Below are 19,435 nucleotides of genomic sequence, written 5' to 3' on the forward strand. Positions count from 1 at the left end.
ATTGACTAATTACTTAACTCAATTACTGTCTGTATAAACTTGCATTTCAACATTTTCCTATAGTATCTAACTATACTATCTCTATTTAGAACTTTTTTCATAAACTGGATCGTGATTAGCTTCGGCAATGTGCTACCCTACCCTCCCATTATTGGCTCTCGAATTATAAGGTCAGTCCACCAACTTTTGTATCCCAGTACGTATTTACATGAACCCTTGGTACTCGGGGGTAGCCACTAGCATTTACGGCCGCGAAACATGAAACACTGTTACGGAGTATTTATAGATTGACCGGCGTGATGAGGGCATTTTCCGTTTGGTTGTAGTACAATTTGCATATTTTTTAATTAAGCGTCGCGCTCTTTATTTTCGCCTCGCATGCTCGCCCATACACGATTCGCGCCGTGTAAAATCGACCATTATCGATAATTATGAAACGTACATTAAATTAAAACCCCCTTTTTTCTCGAACGTATTAATTTAAATTACGCTGCCGTATCTGACTCCAGTTGCGTTATGTAGTATGTATATTGCGAGAGGGTGGTAAAAGGGGGTTGACGTCGCTAGGTAACTTTACCACTTCGTGGTAAGAATTGAATGAAAATGATATAATCGACATTCCTTCTGTAAGTCGTAAACAGATTTTCTTCTGAAAGTACATGAAGTAGATTTATAATTCATGAAATATTAATAAAATCATGCATAAGTGACTAGACTACATGGCGCAAGACCCTTTAATGCAGAAAAGCCTCTTTACGTGCAAATTTACATCAAAAATTTATAAATATAATACTAAGAAATTCCACGTACTTATCGAAACTGAACTCATTCACTACTTGTTGAAACATATGTTGTTGATATAATATAACCAGTGGTATTAATCGATGAAAAGAAAAGATCTGAGAAAGAAACAATTATATAAAATAAATTATTATAAAATAAACTATTATTATCACAAATTAGGTTTTCCTATGTTTTCCTAATCTCTTCGTGGGTAATAATTCAAATAAAATTGAACTAGCTCGTGTATAGTGACATATATCAATTGTAAGTTGTAATAATAGTTTATAGTCAATAAAAAAATATATGTCACTGATAAACAGACACAATTTCAGACTGGTGTCTCACTACTTACTCAGTAGTTGTAAATTGTTCTAAAATAATACAACGTAAAGTGAAATTCACTCCAAGAATTACTGATCATTTTATAATATATTTATATATATATGTATATACAAAAACATAATATAATTACGGTAAAAAAATAATGAGATAATTTAAAAAAATAGATTTTAACAATTATATTATAAAAATTTGACTGGAATGTAATAATTCACTAAGCTCCAATGTGTCCAGTGTTCACGTGCTCCAGCGTGTGATTTATTTACTATATATGTTTATGAATATTGAGTACAATTCTATTATTATTATAAAGAACTTGTAGAAGAAATTATTCAACAACATTGCTTCCACACAAATACATATCTTATACCACCTATGATCAAGGCGGCCGGTCAATCGTTGTCTCAAACCCACCTCTCTTACTTTGTCATACGCATGCATCAGTACAAAACGTTTCACATATATTGCCTTTGTAAATCAAAATAATCATATTATTGCTTTTGTAAATCATGGGTATACGTTTCATATATATTGACTTTGTGAATCAAAATAATTTTGGTTCTGTAACGTGACGGGGGGTCTGAAATGGTGTGACACTTTGTGATAAAGGGGAGGAGAGGGAGCTAAAATTTCACGAAAAATCCGTGACAAAATTTATGGAAACCGCCTAACAAGAAAATATTTTTTATAAAATTTCTATGACAGACGCCATCACCCCTCCCCCCTGAGATGTTTACTTGTCCCGCAGAATTTTGCGAGACACTAAAAGAGCATTTTTCTGCTACCGTTGAGTTGTTTACGATTTAAAACCCAAAAATGTACGAGCCTATATTGAAAGGAACAATATCAATATTAAAGAATAAATAAATAAGTTTTGGTACATGTTTGTTATTAAAATAATACGAATGAACGGTGGACGAGACACCACCAGCTGTTGCCTTCCCGTCGAGGTCCACCTAAAAATGTGCTGCCCTTCGCCGCTGCCAAATCAGTGATACCAGAGTGTCTTCAATTTTTGGCCATAATGAATGAATTAATAAATATATAAATAGGCTCATACAATATTTTTTTTAGACTATATTTTTATATACAATACATTGTTTATTTTCGGTGGGGTAGAATTATTAAATAGAGCTATTTATAGAAATGGGGCAACGACTTTAAAAAGGTTAGTAAATACTGATAATAATTTTGAAACGGCAGAATGCATCAACCATTTGAATTCCATCATTATCAATATTTCATACTGGCAGCACTGGCACAAACATGACTTTCGTGTTACCAACCTAAGCGCAGGGCAGCCAACAGCAATTTTGTGTGACCACGCTACTGTCACGCGGGATCGAAAAAAAGCGTTAGTTCAGTAAATATAACTAAAATAGCACATTTATCCTATTCAATCCTCTTCAATTTATATACTCCATGTATTGGAACAATATTCCGTGTGAACAAGCGAGACGAATATTACCCGGTTTTAACCGATATTATCGCTTAATTAAGCCTAATTATATAATATTATCAATGAAACGCTCAACATAAAATATGTATCTTCAGTTTTGTTCCAAATAAACGATACGACTAGTGAAAATATTATTTATTTTTATAAAATATGCTGGTCAATAATGCCCCAATGCAGATGTGTATTTGTGATTCTGTTGGTGGCACTGTATATTTCCGTATTGCTACTGCTTTCATTAACTATACACTGTTTGCTCCAAATGAGAGTAGCATTCAGTGATCTGAAGCTGTATCGGTCTACGCAACTAAAAACAATATTAAGCGCATACGAGACATTGAAAATTATTTGCAAATTTGTCACAGTTCTGCCTATGGTTTCTTTAACAATAAACTCTGCTTTTATAAAATGTAGACGAGATCCAAAACAACTCGTGCAGTAACAATTGATAATAGAATTACTTAAGTAAACATTTCTAATTTCAGATCATGTCCGGACGAGACGGTGGTAAGAAAAAGCCTCTTAAAGCACCTAAAAAAGGTGCCAAAGATATGGACGATGAAGAGGTTGCACATAAGCAAAAGATGAAGGAAGAACAAAAAGCTTTGCAGGTTCGTATTGATTATTATACGTTATTTTTAATTTATGAAATTAATTTTTTTCATTCTAGGATGCGAAAACTAAAGCTGCCCAAAAAGGTCCTTTAGTTACCGGAGGAATTAAAAAATCTGGGAAAAAATGACAACACGTTCGACCGACTTTATATTTTTTTAACTTTTCGAACATCTGCTGTTATACCTCAAATCATTTTATGATGTAATATTATGTAATAAAATAAATTTTGAATTTGCTTTCTATTTTTTTTATTTTCAGTCTTTATGTTATTACTTTTTCTAATATGAAATATACTAACCTGATTTAGTTAGAAATGATAATGAAAATATATTACCGGTGCCAATTTAATTTTTTTGATATTATACAATATGTATAGTATAAATTTTAAATAAAAAATATATAGGTATATCTTAAAAATATAAATAATATATGGTGACCCAGATACAATGTCCGTCCGGAGACGCAGCAGACGCGAAAATGAAGTCCCGCTGAGCCTTGCTCGCGAACTCCAACACATTTGACACACCCGACTGGGAATATAAGGCGGTGCCAAAAGCTCACTCGAGACGTTAGACTTGACTACACCTCGATGCTCGGATCACATCTTAGCTAAACGGTCTCCTTCGAACTAGGTTTTTCGCCTCGCCTCCTGTCTAAACAACCATCTCCAGGACACATGCTCAAGATAAATATCGACGACTAGTCGAAGGGTTTAGCTATGACAAAAAAGGTCCACCGTCAAACACGCCACGAATACTACTGAATGTTTCATAAGGGCCACTTTGTACAGTTTGCTGTACAAATGTCCTATTACAAATCGTCAACCGGCACTGCCGAAAACGTTAAATTGAAATGTAAAGGACCGTCTACAACCATGACCGCTTCAAATATATAGATTTGTTTTAAATTACTGTAAACATCAACAAAAATTTAGAGGCGATGGAATCATATACATGTTATATAGATTTCGTGAAGGCTGTTATTATCGTATGTTGACAATTTTAAAATATTCAGATTCATTAAAGAGATAAAAGATTTTTGATTTCTACAAGATAATTTGTAGAGATGGTTTCCATAAATTGTTGTCTTCATTCACCATTGATAAATGTATTTTTATACTGCTTTTAAGAAATTTATTAATAATTCTAGTTTTGAATATTTCTTCTACAGACAATCTTATCATAAAAACAAATTTTATTACACACATGGTTAATGTTTCTACATTCGTTTCAGAAATTATAGTCTAGAGTAGTATCTGTGAATATTTGGGTTACACTAATATAATTGACCTTACAAGCCAATCTATACGATTGTCATCACTCATAATAATATTTTGAACAATTGTATAAAACTATTAGTATAATTTTTATGTTTGCTTAATGAAAGTTATCAGAATCTATGTAAATTTATGAAAAAAGTATGCGTATATATACTTATTGTGTAAATGTACAGATGAGTAAAATATTACCATACATGAAATACACATATATTTACCAGAAATACTTCATAACTACATTCATAAAAATGACTATTCTATATAAATACGGTATTCTCCATAGATATTTTTGTTGGCTTTTTAAAAAATTTAAAGAAATCACAACACATTACACAAATCTATGTTTATTTTACAAAAATTAGACTTAACTGTTAAATTCATTTCTCTTTTTTCTAGACCAAACTTTATTCATTAAAGAGAACACTAGACAGGACCTGAAATATTTGGTAGAGAAACAATTAACTACATAGCTAGGCTTGGAATTAGTGTTAAAATGCTCGAAGATCTTACTTCACTGTTACTTTCGATGATATCCCATGTTCAAGTTCATAATTCATAAAAGCTTATAACAGCATTTTGATTTCAGGCAATGTAATATTATAATCCCTAGCAAAGATTGGTGGATTCACTGTTTCCTTTGTTAAATAGAATGCCAACACATCTTACCACAACCATAGTATAATTTCAAGTCGGGAAAATATGAGAATAAACCATGTTTTAAAATATTTCTGTACACAACATCTACAGAATTACATTAATCTTTTAGGCGAGTTACAAGCAATGTACATTTTAAAATACCTGTATATTTTAACTGAAATCAAATAATCATTTTCATTGTTATTTTGTCTCAGTCTATTTAATTTCTTTAACACATCCAGAACTTGAAGCTTTCGTTTTGGTTTAAATAAAATTTATAAATATTTTCTTGTGCTAATTTAGTCTATATTACAACATAATTAATATAATACCTTCAGTGTTCACTTTTCTGGGAATGAACTTTTCCTTTAAAAGACGAAGAATTTTGAAATCAGTTTTGTTATATTGCAATTAAAGATATATGTATCAGAATTTATAGGCACAAAATACAGTGGTACCTCGGTATACATCCTTAATCCGTTCCAGATCCTTGGACTTATACCAAATAGGATGTTTACCAAACGTTTTTTTCGCGCGGTGTTGTAACTCATACAAGCTGCGCATGGGCGATGTGTCTTTTTGACTCATAAAAGTTCTAGCACGCACGCGGGTCGTATTCCAAACGAAGGTCTTATACCAAGCAAAATGTTTATCGTCCAAATAGGACGTATACCAAGTTGGACTTATTCCAAAGTCGGCGTATACCGAGGTACCACTGTATAATAAATTTGTTCTCTTTGGGAAAAACTAGCTTAGACGTAATCGTTTTAGACATTTGCAGCCAATTAGTTGCCGGAAAAATTTAATGAAAAATTCAATTCATTTTTGGATGGTGGTGTTAAATGAGTCGTAGACTTGCAGTTGTGAAAATCGAGTCGCTCTGGTCACAGATAACATGCTTTTAAGATTCTGATACTTGTTCTACGCTGATCTCATTAATTAAAGATTTGTCTTAGTCCACCGAATCTTCAAACGTGTATTTCTTGCTTACATGAGATATTCGTTCGCCGCGAACATTACTCCTATAGTGCGAATCGTCAAAGTGATTTGTGCAAAGCAAACAGATCAATATTAACAATTCCACAAGTATCCAAAAATATAATCACGAGTGAATAGTACAAATGCAATCGTGCAGCGCCCGCACGCGCCTGGCCCACGGCAAACATGTCTTTTTAAACTATGACATATGTATGTGATAGTGACGATAATATTAGTGAAGTGGATAAATAATATCAATTGATTAATTTTATAAAGCTTTGAAAATGTAGGATAGTAAAACTGATAGTTAAGATCTAGCACATTTTGATAAAAGGTAAAAAAAATGGTCATCTCGAAAATTTTGTGAAACCAGGACAATCCTGATTAATACAGAACTAATGTGTATAACTGGGACAATTCTTATCAAACCAGGACGAATGGTAAGCCTATGCTTAAATCATATTTGAGTGGCAGACATTTTCAAGTCAAATACCAGGATGAAGTGTCAGCTCTTCATAAAATTAGATCGGGTGAGTCTCAAGGCAATGCTTGGACTGATAATCTATCTACTATACACAACAGATCTACCGTTGACTAACAAAAGTTGTGCGCTACCTTTGCAGACTATATAGTCGTTATGGTCTCACATAAAGATCCAAACAAGGCGACTAGACCTTTACAAGAACATCTGAATAAAATTAAAAAATGGCAACAATTTTGGAGAATCAATGCAAACAAGCAAAAATCTGTCTTATGTGACATTTACCATGAAAAAGGACACATGCCCACCAGCGCAGTTAAATAATATTATATTACCACAAGCAGATAGAGACCTTGTGCTATTTATTCCATTGCAAGAACCACTGTCGTTACCAGTACTAGGGCCCTACGAGACCAACCCAATGGGCGGTATCCGGCTTTTAAGGGCCGGATGAGCGGGATCCACCCCCCGTAGTACTACGTTATTTGTTAGAGTCTCAGTAGTATTTCTCCTGAGCGTTTTGGGAAACGCTCTCCTGACCACCTGCAAATCTGTTGCATAGCATTAGCTTTGCATGCTGATATGAGTATTATCCAAAGATACCAAAATAAAATGCTCTATGGTTTGTTCCAAATTCATACATCCAATGAGACCTGATATGGCAAAGGTGAAAGAAGGGATTTATATGACATAAGATATAAAGAAAGACTCAAACCATCCTAATCAGCTCACGAAGGATTTAACAAAAGTCCAATACAAGAAAGGACTAGAGAGGAAGAAAATTTTATGATGTAAATGCTATGATATCTTCAGTTACGAAATGAATCGCTGATAGGCGACTCACCTACTCTGCCACTCAACAGACAAAAAATTTGTTTAATGTCCCATAAGAACAGATCACAAATTTTTCATACAAAAAAAGACGAGACAAAATTGTCAATGAGAGAAGCATTTGTATCGAAAGTCTAAAGCCACTGTCTTCGTTATAGTGAATTAATGAAATTCTTAGAATAAACACAGTTCAAGTATACAGTCAACATGTATTCAAGTATACAGTCAACTTCCTTTCATTACACCCCTAACCAACCTTGAGGTTAGTTTATGTTAAAATGAACTTGGATTCCGGGAATTTAAAGAATAAGTTAGATAACCTAAGGCTTTTCGTCCACTATCATATCAATTGAAGGCTGAAACTGGCATCTCTCGAAATGAGTTCATAGCTGAATTTCATTTAAATTATGTACAAATTTTATTTATCAAAACTAATAAACGAATTTGAATGTGAACTGAATCTTAGCTGTTATCTTACCACCAAGGTACTTTAAAAAATTACATTGACCTACAAGTAAACAAAAATTTCATAAATAAAGAATAAAACTTTCAAGTAATAACAAAATACATAATCGTCAAAATATTTATTAAAAAACAATGAGCATTATAATAATGCTTATAAGTATTTCAATTTGTAATAAAAAATCATAAAGCTATAACATTATGTTATAAGAAATTAGTATATATAGATTATATACATGCATTAATGTTTAATCACTTTCAGAATTATTATCATCTTCGTCATCATCTTCTTCTTCTACCTGTTCCTCTTTCTTGACTTTCATATTTTTGTTCTTCTTATCTTTATTTTGGCTTTGTAGCTTCTTGCCGATTTCTTTGATATCGGCTTCAGTAACCTGAGCCAATCTTCTCTGTGCTATTAACTGAGCATTTTGTGCCTTAGAAAATTATATTTACAATTATAAATAATTATTTTGATCATTATTACAACTAATAATATTCTGATACATACTGTTACAGACTTTCCTTTCTTCCTATCCGCATAGAATATATTCACTGGCTTGCCTTCGATAAGAGTTCCGTGCATCTTAAGTAGATTCTGAAAAAATAAATTTAAACTCTTGTTAAATCATATGGTACTAAAATTGCCATAACATTTATGTCTAGCAAGTTCGTGAGAGGCCGGACGGTTTGATTTAGAGATTTTTTCGTATACTGAATATGGGATGCACCCCAAAGCTTCTATCAAAAAGATGCTAAGATACAAGTATAGATAATCTCCAGCAACAAGTAAACGGATTTCACCTCGTTGGAATTCTGGATGAGATGAACTTGAAGTTAAATACTTGTAATAAATTCAACTTCTAATAAAAAAACGACCAAAATGCAGACCTGTTCAAACTCATTCATTCATTACCGAGTGAAGTGCTGGAAACTCAAGTTCGCAGTTAAGCACCAAATAATATGTATAATATTAGTCTATCCTTACCAATCTAGCTTCTTCATTTTCAACTTGTATGTAGGCAAATCGGCGGGTTTTTTGAGCCCGTTTTCGTGGCAAACGTACTTTATTAATACCTTTAACTTCCTTGAAAGCTTCCAATAACTGCAAAAAACAACTAACATTAGATGGAGTGGATTTGGATATAAAAAAAACACACTAAATAGGACTCACAGATTCTTTTGTAATGGTTACTGGTAAGTTTCCTATGAATACAACAAATTGATCCCTGGGGAAATTCTTTCCTTCTGGTTTTTCGCCGTCCTTTTCCACTTCCTCTGTTGTTTCAGCTTCTAGGTTTTTTTCCTTAGACCTATTTTTCTTCTTCTTGGGTTTTTTGACTTCGTTCGCTGCCGTTGTTTTCTCTTCTCCGGTTTCTTTATCAGCACCCTTGGCGTCCTTCAACTTACTTAATAACATTTCGATAAGCATTATCTTCTTTTGTACTTTTTTGCTATGAGGTTCCGGCTTACCGACGAGCTTTTTCAATTTATTTTTTAATAAACTCTTTTTATTTAAAACAACAGCTGGATTCTTGCCCTTCATGATCATCTCTTTCTTCAACTCGCACTTCAATCGTGTCTTGTTACGTTTGTCAAGCTTAAGCACTAGGTTATTTTCAACATCCTCATTGACTTTGACTTGCGGAGTTTTTGCTTTCTTTTTCTTCGAAATGCCAGCGTTTGTATCCTTCTCTTTGGATTCATTATTTCCTTTTTTCTTTTCTTCCCTATTTGCCTTTTTACCTGCACCGTTGGTAAACTCCTGTTTCTCCTTCTTAACAACATTCTCTTGTTGGGTCTGTATCAAAAACTTCTTCTTGTTCTGTTCCCCGTTGGCAAATGGCTTTTTTTGTTGCTTATCTTCGAACGTCTTGGTAATATTCTTGGGTTTAGCCGAAATTCCCTTCAAGGCTTCTTTGTTTCCCCCTCCTTTATTATTCTGAACGTTAGGTCTGTTCATCTTACCCATATTGGAAAGTATAAGTCCAACTAAAGGTTAAACACGCGAAAGCCGGGAGCCCACGTGCGTCTGATGGAAATTGCTCGCAGTTCTTTACAAACAAAATCTCGGTCTAAGCAATTATTTTATCGACCATATCCAAATAATCAATATTACCACAATGAACCTTAATTTTGGTATTTTTTAACGTTATTTCATACTTTGATAATATGTGGTAGAGCACCTATTTATGCCACAAATTATTTAAATATTATTTCATTCAACACGTGTTATCAGGTGAAATATATCTTTATTAAAAATCAATAGATACCGTTATGAATCAAGATGAAGCAGTAAATTATCCAACTGAATTTTTAAATTGACTTGATTTAGCTGGATTGCCACCAAACATCATAAATTTGAAGATTGGTGTTCGTATCATTCTTCTTAGAAGCGTTAATCCACTCCGTCTCTGCAAAGGTACCAAATTGGCAGTCAAAAAATTATTAAAAAATGTCATCGAACCAACAATTTTAACTGATAAATTCAAGGGAGAAAATGTGCTGTTACCAGGTATACCAATGATTCCAACAGATATGTCATTCCTATTCAAACGATAGCAATTTCTAATTAAACTGGCTTTTGCAGTAACGATATAATATATCACAAAGTCAATCGTTGCAAGTACGCATTTGGATTGAATTTGGAAAATCCATGATTTTCTCATGGTCAATTATACGTTGCATTCTCCCGTGTAGGACAACCAAGCTATTTGTTTATATATGCGCCAAATAGAGTCACCAAAACATCCTATATCTCAGAGATTAAATTGCTATTGTACATTTTATTGTTTTCGTAAAATGTCCAGATGGCGGTAAAGATGAAGAAGAAGAAAAACATTCTTAAAAATAAAACACCAATGAAACATAAAAATATTAATTATTCCGCACAATTTAATTCGTGTCATTTTATTTGAATACGTTAATTGATAGAAAATTTCAATTGTATTTATTTAATTAATTTACATATTTACTCAAATTTAGTAATAGCGTAGCACTGCCGGGTCCTCATCTCTCACTCACTCTCGTCACTTAACACGCAAGCGAGCGAATCACTGACCAGTAGATCTCGGACCTTCCTTTAAATCTGTCTATTCGGCTATTTGTGCCGTACAGCCGCTGATTTTTTTTTCAGCAATCAAATTAAAATTATTATTACATGTTGACCTCAACTATGAATAATTAAATTAATTTATATAAATATTCCGATTTAAAATCACTCATTTTTGCATATGTATATACTACACAGCATTTTATTTGGCACAGTAAGGGAAAGGTTAAAATAACGCGTATAAAAATATCAAAAGTATATTCGCGAGCACCATACTTGTTCGCAAATCTTTCGAGCATGTGTTTGACATTTGGGGTTATGTTTCACAAATAGATAGTGCTTTCGCTGTCAAGACAAACATTCGAGACGATTCGAAAATGAAAGCTAAAAAAGCTCACGTTAAAAGGAAAACGACGGGCGGTATCAGTAAAAATCACAAAAAGAACGTTTTATCAAAGCAAATCGCAGCTAATCTTAAAAACAAGGAATCCAATGACATATTGCTGAAAACCACCAGCATACCGAGACTACCAGATAAACAAATTGATATGGAAGAATTAGACGAGAGGTTGCAAAAGTTAAAAGAAACCGAAGATACAGGTAATAAGAAGTTGAGGAAAAAAATCAGACGATTGGAATATCTCAAAAAAAAATATACGCAGCTCAGCAATACAGAAAAGAGTTTAAGCTCTTTGGAACCCAGTGCTGATGTTGAAAATACTGCAGACGTGAACGACAATGACAATGACAGTGTTATGAGCGTTAACGAGGAAGGAGAAGCTACAATTGAGGACGATTCAAATGCGGGCAAAGGAAAAGAAGATGTAAAGGATAAGACGCTGAAGGGCATCAAAAGATTTGTAGTATTTGTTGGTAATTTACCCAAAACTGTAACTGAGGAAGAAGTAAGTTTAGCGTTACTATTTTTAAACATATTTTAATTATAATAACAAAATGTACTTTTTAGTTGACGAATCATTTTAATAAAGTTGGAAATATAAAATCAATTAGAATTCAAACTGGCACTGACAAGAAAAAGGGAGGATTTGCCTTTATAGAAGTTGAAGATAGCTTGAGTTTTGAAGTGTGTACATGGATATTTTCATTTTTTAACGTATCAATTATTTATAAAACAATTTTCATTTTAGAAAACATTATCTATGCATCACACTATGCTAAACAATAAAAGGATCAATGTCTTGTATACTAATCCAGATGGAGCAAATATGGATATTAAAGAAATTAAAGTAACACTTATACTAATTAATATTTTAAAATAATTTTCATGCTAGTATTTTGTTATAATTTGTATTAATGTTTCAGAAAAAGAATGCTAAGTTTACTGCGATGAGAAAAGCTGGAATATTGGCAGGGAGTGTTCCCGAGCACAAAAAGAGGAGTTTTAGAAGGAAAAAGAAACGATTAGCTGAGGAAAAGGCAGCTGGAATTGTTAGATGATAATGTTAATAAAAATATGTTTAAATTTATTAAATATATGTATATTTACCACATTTTATTTTGTTTTTGTACAAAAGTTTTCATTTAAACTGTTCTAAAGGCGAAAATTAGAGAAAAGGATGGGTGTACAACTGACCAAAAGGGATTATATTGGAGGATCATGCCAGAATGAACATAAATATGTATTTAGAAATGTAAAATCTGCTTCTGGATTTAAAATTGCTAAAGATAGAATTACTTTACTCTGTAGCAATGCATCGGGGGATTACTTAATTAATTGCACATTAAACCTGTGTGCTATGAAAGGACATAATAAAGTTAACCTTCCGGTATAATGAAGAGCAAACAGAAAAAGTTAGATGAGTAACATATTTCAGAATTGGTGTTTAACTGCTTTGTACCTGATGTGGAAGAACACATGAAAAGTAAAATCAGTTTTAAAGCCTTATTGATATTAACAATGCGCCCTCCCGTACATCAGATTTTACCCATCTGATTATGAAAGTAATTTTTCTTACACCTATTACAACCTCGTTAATTCAACCTATAGACCAGGGCATAATTAAAACTTGAAAATTATTTCACATACATCAAACTTATGAATATATTTTTAATAAAATGATTTCTTATTCCAATATAACATTAATTTTGGCATGACGCTTTCTACACTTAATGCTTATTGGAAGGTACTAGAGCTGAAGTTGTTACACAAGAAAACAAAATAACACAAATTTTAAATGAAAATAGTGGCATATTAATCAATATTTCTTCAACTTCGGCTTGGAGGACCTGAAGAAGAAGGATATGGACGAATTGATTTATTATGAAGTATACTTAGTTGAGGATTGAGTTATTAACACTAATAGAAGAATTTCAGTATAATTCCACAAATAGTGATGAAATATTTATAATAATGAAAATTTGAATTATAATTTAGAAAATCTGAATAAAAAACTACATTTAGCAGAAGAGCTAGAAAATTCTTTTATTAATTTTGATCCTTCTACCGAACGCTCGGCAGAATTTAAAAAATAATTTCAATTATCTCTAGCTTCATATTACAAGTTAAGAAAAGAATTTCAGACTATAAATCAACAATCTCAAGAAAATAAATCAAGATAATAGACCAGATGGTGATTTTCACCAGTAGATATATATTTTAACTTGTGAAAATATAATTTAACTGATGGGCGCTAGTGAAACTATATGCTGCTCTAAAATGTCTATGAAACTCAATTTGACAGTTGCGAAACGTCCATTTGCTGTTCTAATCCAAACCTAACATAATGAAGATTCTAAAACTAATTATATCTTTATAAATCTCATTAGATAAAGTCCACAATACAAACTAAGCCAACTCATCTCTCAGGGTTAAATAAGCAGAAAAAAAGTTTAGACACACGTCGTATCTCGCATATTGCTCCATAGTTTGTCTGCACTTTGAAAGTATATTATGTTTTTAAAATTAGATAGCTCTCCTTACCGACATTACTATGGACTTCTAATATAAGAGGGCTGATTAAAGTATATTTAAACCGAATTTTGGTCAATAGAAGGACGCAAAAACAATTATAAGTTGTAATATTGTTATAAAAAAGTATTAATATGAATGCTATATAACCGAGCGTTTTCACTTCGACGACGATCGCACGACTTTATTGCTATTAACGTGGATACTAAACAGAGACGTCGTTAAAGGGTGAGGGAGGAGAGCAATGTTCTCCCTCGAATTTGGCTAGAAAAATGTATGTCATTTAATGAAATACTATGCATCTTAATGAAATCGAAATATTAAAAAAATGACCATTGACTGGAAAACTTTTGTCCCTCTGACGCACTTTGAAAAATTTACGATTTTTGATTGATTTTGCGTTGTTTATATAAATATTTCATTTTTCATTAAATTTTCCTGACACTGTATAGCTTAAACGGGTTAATAAGAGGCAAGTATACAAACACTATTTTAATTCCTACATTATTTTTTACTGGCAATACAGGAGTGATATGCTTTAAAATCTGCTATTTGACTGCTCGTCTGCCACGTTTGTAAACAGTGATTAAAATCAAATGTATAATATTTTATAATATAACGTAAATAAGATAATATTAATTAACACACATTTTAAAATAAAATATCTGACGTTTTATTTTTTTATTTTTTGAACTGTCACTTGTTTTGACGTTTACGATTTCTAAAACAGGTTTTGAAGCTACAGACCCTGTATTATCAAGTGAAGAGAGCGAAGGTTAAGCAAGATATTTAGTTGATTTTCGTTAAATTTCAAGAATGACAGCTAAAAGCTTGGCAAAATTGGGATTCTTAAATGCATCCAGAACTGCGATTCTGGCATGCGATATTCAAGAAGCGTTTCGGAAGTCCATGTCTAATTTTCCTATATTAGTTATGGTTGCCAATAGAATGGTAAGTTGCCAGTTATAGTTTTTAGCTAGTTGTAAGATCTATTTGTACATTGACTTTCATACATATATTATTTGAAATTATACATTATATTTAGTGAAATAAGGGCATACACCTTACAGTTCATTATTTCTTTCTTTGCAAAATTATGTACTTCCAGATATTTTTAAATACTCAGAAGTCTAGACTTCTTACACAAAAATGTCAAAATAACCTTTTTTGAGCTCCCATAGCAATTTTTATTACGCAAAAAAATTCGAAGATGACCATTTTATTTTTAGTGTCATTTGATATTTTCAAAATCTGGTCACCTTACCAAAGGCGATTTCTACTCACAAAGTAAGATATAAAAGCTTCTAAATAACTACTGAGCGTTATTGTCTGCAATGGTTCAAATAATTATACAAAGATAGTATATTTGCAATCACTGAAACCATTTCTTAATTGATCAACAAATGTTTCATTTTGTAAATTAATGTTATTTTAAATATGCATTCTTTTTATTTAATTTACTATGCAAAGGCTACCACATTTGACCAATTTAATAATATCAACAAATCTTGTTTCGTAATAGAATTCAGACACTAGTTTATATTTTATATACAATATTAGTTTTTTTCAACAGAAATATTCACACTTTCATTTTCTATTTAGCAATGAAATGCAGATGCTCTAATTTCATCCATATTTTTCGCATTTATAATCATTTTTATGCATTCGACAAATTCAAATGCATAATTTTTACTATGCCAAGAATATTTTGCAATATGATCATGTATATTTTATACAGACAACATTGATGAATTAATTAGTATAGCTAGAATAACATAATTATTAAAATTTTTATCGTATTTTAACAGCTTTATAATAATTTTCTTCTGATTCTGATATTTATTTAACCTTTATTTTTGTTTCGAATAAATCTTACTAAATCAATATGATCCTTTTGACATAGATGGCGTTAAAATAATCTTATTTCCATTTATCCTATGTTTTACCGACAGTAATTTCACATTTGGAATTAGATATACAGCAAATGCTACAAATGATGTCGTTTGTATTACTGCGATAAATATAAATATCTCCGATTTTAACATTTACAATTTGGATTTAAGGTCTTTCACGTTTCAATTCATTACAACTTTCTAACTTCTTGAGAAATGGACAGTTAGATTCATTTTGTGATCGTTTTGACATTAAAATGATATTTTATAATATTGATGATATTTCTTAATTTGAATATTATTTAGAATTAATTTTAAATCAGTCTTTGTGGACCTAATAATACGGAAAGGTGCTTTACAATACAATTTATTAAGATCCTGCCTAAAAAAATAATCACTTGTGTAAAAACTTAAATTAGTCACCTATATAAAACTATAAATATTGCTTAATCAATTTTATTTATTTCTTGTGATTTTATAGAAACACTTATCAACACAAATATTACAATTATCTACATTACAATTATTCAATAAAAATAATTATTAATAATTTTAAGAACCTTAAAATGCTTTATCATGTAAATAAACATTTAAAAAAAACATATTTATTATTTTTTATGAGTAATTGTGTCATAAAGACTGATATCAATTTTGTTTATTGCGCTTTTAACGTGTATATGCGACAAGTCCTTTTTTCACAGTCAATACATAAATTTTAATAAATGTCCTCTATAACTGGCAAGGTAGTCGACACATAGTAATAGCTTACTATTTAAACATAATAATAAAAAATAAATGTACACAGATTTTTTAATGTTAAATTTTCATCATCAATTATTATATAATAGTTATACAGTGAAATCTCTGTAACGAATACCAAAATTTCCAGTATAACGAATTTTTAATTTGTAATTGTAACAAAGATTGATCTCAGTATAACGAAATATTTTGATCCGAATTTAAAAATGACGTTACAACTTGACACAATATTTCTCCGAATTCAGTTCGTCCTTGATTTGATGTGTGCCGGATATGTTAACAAGCAACATTCAAAATGTTTCGCCAACCCTCAAACTTTTTTTATAAAACATTTTTTCAACAAATCTTATTGTGTTCATTACAGTATCATTAAAAATGGACAAAAAACGATCTGTCAATCTTGTAAGATTTTTATGCTGAAGTAATATGGTAATTAAAAATAAAATAAAAATGTATCATCTTCCTTACATTCAATATAACGAATTTTCAGCATAACGAAAATTTTTCTTCGGTCCTGTGAGCTTCGCTATACTAAGATTTCACTGTATAAGGTATTATTTTTATGTACATCAAGTTGTTAGGCGCTGCACATGTTTTTATATATAAATACATATTTATCATATTATCTTTCTGTTATCATTTTTTTATTTGTTCTAGCTAATCAGATAAATGTTTACAGGCTGCTGCTTCAAAAATATTGAACATACCCATGTATGTTTCTGAACATTATCCCAAAGGACTCGGACACAGCACTGCTGATTTTAACAAAGAATCAGCTGAACTTGTTTATGAGAAGACAAAGTTCAGCATGGCAACTCCTTATTTGATGGACGAAATAAAAAAAAAGTTTTCGAATAACTTAGAATCAGTCATATTATTCGGATTAGAAGTTTGTATATATTTTTTTAAATAGTTTTATATACTACAATATTGATTAAAACTATGATATTTATTTATAATAAGACTTAAGATAAAATTTTGTCCGAAACCAAAACTCTTTTCTATAGTTTTAAATTCAAAAATGAAAATGCTATACAAAATGATTTATTATTATCAAAGTATTACATGAATGTTTATTTTAAGGGTCACATATGTGTAGAGCAAACGGCAATGGATTTCTTGAGAGAAAATATTGAAGTCCATATTTTAGCGGATGGCTGCATATCTAGAATGCAGCAAGATAGGATTATGGCTATTCAGGTAATATACATTGCTTATAAATAGTGTATTGCTTAATAATTATCTGTAATTTACAGAGAATGCGAGATATTGGTTGTCACATTTCGACATCGGAAAGTGTTCTTTTTAAACTGATGAAGGACAAGGAGCATCCCAATTTCAAAGAAATATCGAAGCTAGTCCGAGAACCCATACCGGATTCATTAGGTTTTGAGGTTGCATCTAAACTGTAAAAGTTGTATTATGTACTTGAGTAAATATGGGCATTTCTCGACTTTTGTGTATCTTTCAAAAAGCAATTATATAAATCGAGGACTGTTCGTATGCTTTAAATATTGATTATAAAGCAATATTGTATATTATTCTATATTTACATATCAAATATACATCATGAGCTGTAAGTAGTTCATGTTTTTGTCTAAATTATTGTATGCTACGGTTTTTTGGTAAATTATTTTTATAAAAAATAAAATTTTGTGATAGAAATTTAAAAACAATATATATTCTAAATATTTTTAACCAGTCAGGTAAATTCAATTCAAATAGTAAAAAAAGTGAAGCGGAATTTCTACCGATTCTATTTACATGTATTAGGGACGTGGGCCTTAGATTAAGTGTTGTATATATAGTGAAATATATTAATATTGAATATTGTTTTATAGAGTGAATAAATAATAATCAAATGGATTTAAAAATAAATATAAATATTTTTTATTATAATTTTAAGAATTAATTAAGTAGTGAATATGCAAAATAAATTATGTGATAATAATATCTTGTTAAATCAAGATGAAACTACATAAAATAACAGACATGTATTAAACATTTATATATATCTATACCTGGATTCCGAGCAGAAGGGCAAGTAAGTAACTTGTTTTAATTCTAAAGGGCTTGCCGCCATTGTGGCCTTAAGACTGACATTCAATAGAAGCTCATTATCAAGAAAAAATAAACTTGTTAATAAAATACTCTTACGTGGTGTTGAGCAACACCAATTGTACATTTAATCCTAAGCTTTAAGTCATTCAAAATAATATGTATTATATTAGCTGATTTAACGCCTCAGGCAAATTTAAATCCCCCCCTTTTTATATTTTATTAACCCAGTACTGAGTGGGAAAACTTTCGCCCGGTCGTCCTTGTACTACTAGCTTCTGTACTGTCCGACGCAGCTGTGAGTCTACGTATAATGAACAATAATTAAAATACAATGTTAAGATCGTTAAGCCCATGTTAAGATTGCATACCTAAGATAGAAAAGCGCCGACTTTATGAGGAGAGAAGTTAAACAAAAATATCTCGCTTATACATTCCATAGAATTGCAACAAATTACCAAAACTACGACTAAGAAAGTTAAATAATAACAAATAGTCCCCGGAAAATCTCTCAATTTTTTCGCATTTCAAGCATTAGGATGTCCTTGCTAAATCACTTCCACCAAGAGTATACATTCTTCAGGAACTTCATCCAAAACAATTACTGTGATTTCGACTTCCCAAGAGTTAAATCCGTTTTTCTATGACTATGTGATGTAGTAATATGAAGAGATCAAACATGTATACGCATAATTGCGCAATTTTTACAAATAATTTAAAACCGTTTTGATTTAAGATAAAAATAAATGCGTTCAATGTAAGGTAAATGTTTTGAATTCAAAAGATAAACCATTATAGCGGGTATTATTCGCAGCATATCTGATGAATTGTTCTAGCTCCTAATAGCTATCATCGGAAACATATTTGTATTTAGCGAGCTTTGATTTT

At 31.2% G+C, this 19,435-nt stretch overlaps 4 protein-coding genes across 7 annotated transcripts; 3 read left to right on the top strand and 1 right to left on the bottom strand.

Moving 5' to 3' along the window:
* Positions 1 to 2,369: 2,369 nt before the first annotated feature.
* LOC148236722 (translation machinery-associated protein 7-like) lies at positions 2,370 to 3,429 on the top strand. 2 transcript variants are annotated; one of them, XM_088182087.1, is made up of 3 exons: positions 2,370 to 2,476; positions 3,064 to 3,189; positions 3,249 to 3,429. In XM_088182087.1, the coding sequence occupies exons 2-3, from the start codon at positions 3,067 to 3,069 to the stop codon at positions 3,318 to 3,320; spliced, it is 195 nt and encodes a 64-aa protein (XP_088038213.1). In that variant the 5' UTR covers positions 2,370 to 2,476; positions 3,064 to 3,066; the 3' UTR covers positions 3,321 to 3,429. The 2 variants fall into 2 exon arrangements, with proteins under 2 accessions (XP_088038213.1, XP_088038214.1); XM_088182088.1 differs by having other exon boundaries at positions 2,400 to 2,485.
* Positions 3,430 to 7,964: 4,535 nt separating this feature from the next.
* LOC148236723 (uncharacterized) lies at positions 7,965 to 9,917 on the bottom strand. The gene is made up of 4 exons (XM_088182020.1): positions 9,032 to 9,917; positions 8,846 to 8,962; positions 8,369 to 8,455; positions 7,965 to 8,294 (listed from the first exon to the last, which is right to left on the bottom strand). Exons 1-4 carry the CDS (start codon positions 9,827 to 9,829, stop codon positions 8,106 to 8,108), a joined length of 1,191 nt encoding a protein of 396 aa, XP_088038146.1. The 5' UTR covers positions 9,830 to 9,917; the 3' UTR covers positions 7,965 to 8,105.
* Positions 9,918 to 11,171: 1,254 nt separating this feature from the next.
* LOC148236724 (uncharacterized) lies at positions 11,172 to 12,420 on the top strand. Its single transcript, XM_088183105.1, has 4 exons — positions 11,172 to 11,814; positions 11,877 to 11,993; positions 12,058 to 12,156; positions 12,233 to 12,420. Exons 1-4 carry the CDS (start codon positions 11,287 to 11,289, stop codon positions 12,365 to 12,367), a joined length of 879 nt encoding a protein of 292 aa, XP_088039231.1. The 5' UTR covers positions 11,172 to 11,286; the 3' UTR covers positions 12,368 to 12,420.
* A 1,921-nt stretch (positions 12,421 to 14,341) lies between these two features.
* Positions 14,342 to 18,367, top strand: LOC148236725 (isochorismatase domain-containing protein 2-like). 3 transcript variants are annotated; one of them, XM_088182841.1, is made up of 5 exons: positions 14,342 to 14,436; positions 14,569 to 14,789; positions 17,169 to 17,378; positions 17,573 to 17,689; positions 17,746 to 18,367. In XM_088182841.1, exons 2-5 carry the CDS (start codon positions 14,655 to 14,657, stop codon positions 17,899 to 17,901), a joined length of 618 nt encoding a protein of 205 aa, XP_088038967.1. In that variant the 5' UTR covers positions 14,342 to 14,436; positions 14,569 to 14,654; the 3' UTR covers positions 17,902 to 18,367. The 3 variants fall into 3 exon arrangements, with proteins under 3 accessions (XP_088038967.1, XP_088038969.1, XP_088038968.1); XM_088182843.1 differs by lacking the exons at positions 14,342 to 14,436; positions 14,569 to 14,789 and adding exons at positions 16,861 to 16,918; positions 16,980 to 17,040; XM_088182842.1 differs by lacking the exons at positions 14,342 to 14,436; positions 14,569 to 14,789 and adding an exon at positions 16,991 to 17,040 and having other exon boundaries at positions 17,147 to 17,378.
* The last annotated feature ends 1,068 nt before the right edge of the window (positions 18,368 to 19,435 follow it).

The sequence above is a fragment of the Plectrocnemia conspersa genome, unplaced genomic scaffold (assembly GCF_051122295.1).
Source record: "Plectrocnemia conspersa isolate PC_06_02 unplaced genomic scaffold, ASM5112229v1 ptg000003l, whole genome shotgun sequence".
Classification (NCBI taxonomy): Eukaryota; Metazoa; Arthropoda; class Insecta; order Trichoptera; family Polycentropodidae; genus Plectrocnemia; species Plectrocnemia conspersa.

Coding starts and splice junctions, on each gene's coding strand:
- LOC148236725 (XM_088182841.1), top strand. CDS start 14,655: ATGACAGCTAAAAGCTTGGCAAAATTGGGATTCTTAAATGCATCCAGA. Junction 14,790..17,168: donor TTATGGTTGCCAATAGAATG/GTAAGTTGCCAG, acceptor AAATGTTTACAG/GCTGCTGCTTCAAAAATATT. Junction 17,379..17,572: donor TCATATTATTCGGATTAGAA/GTTTGTATATAT, acceptor GTTTATTTTAAG/GGTCACATATGTGTAGAGCA.
- LOC148236724 (XM_088183105.1), top strand. CDS start 11,287: ATGAAAGCTAAAAAAGCTCACGTTAAAAGGAAAACGACGGGCGGTATC. Junction 11,815..11,876: donor AAACTGTAACTGAGGAAGAA/GTAAGTTTAGCG, acceptor TGTACTTTTTAG/TTGACGAATCATTTTAATAA. Junction 11,994..12,057: donor AAGATAGCTTGAGTTTTGAA/GTGTGTACATGG, acceptor TTTTCATTTTAG/AAAACATTATCTATGCATCA.
- LOC148236722 (XM_088182087.1), top strand. CDS start 3,067: ATGTCCGGACGAGACGGTGGTAAGAAAAAGCCTCTTAAAGCACCTAAA. Junction 3,190..3,248: donor AAGAACAAAAAGCTTTGCAG/GTTCGTATTGAT, acceptor TTTTCATTCTAG/GATGCGAAAACTAAAGCTGC.
- LOC148236723 (XM_088182020.1), bottom strand. CDS start 9,829: ATGGGTAAGATGAACAGACCTAACGTTCAGAATAATAAAGGAGGGGGA. Junction 8,963..9,031: donor TAACCATTACAAAAGAATCT/GTGAGTCCTATT, acceptor TGTTTTTTGCAG/TTATTGGAAGCTTTCAAGGA. Junction 8,456..8,845: donor AAAATGAAGAAGCTAGATTG/GTAAGGATAGAC, acceptor TTATTTTTTCAG/AATCTACTTAAGATGCACGG.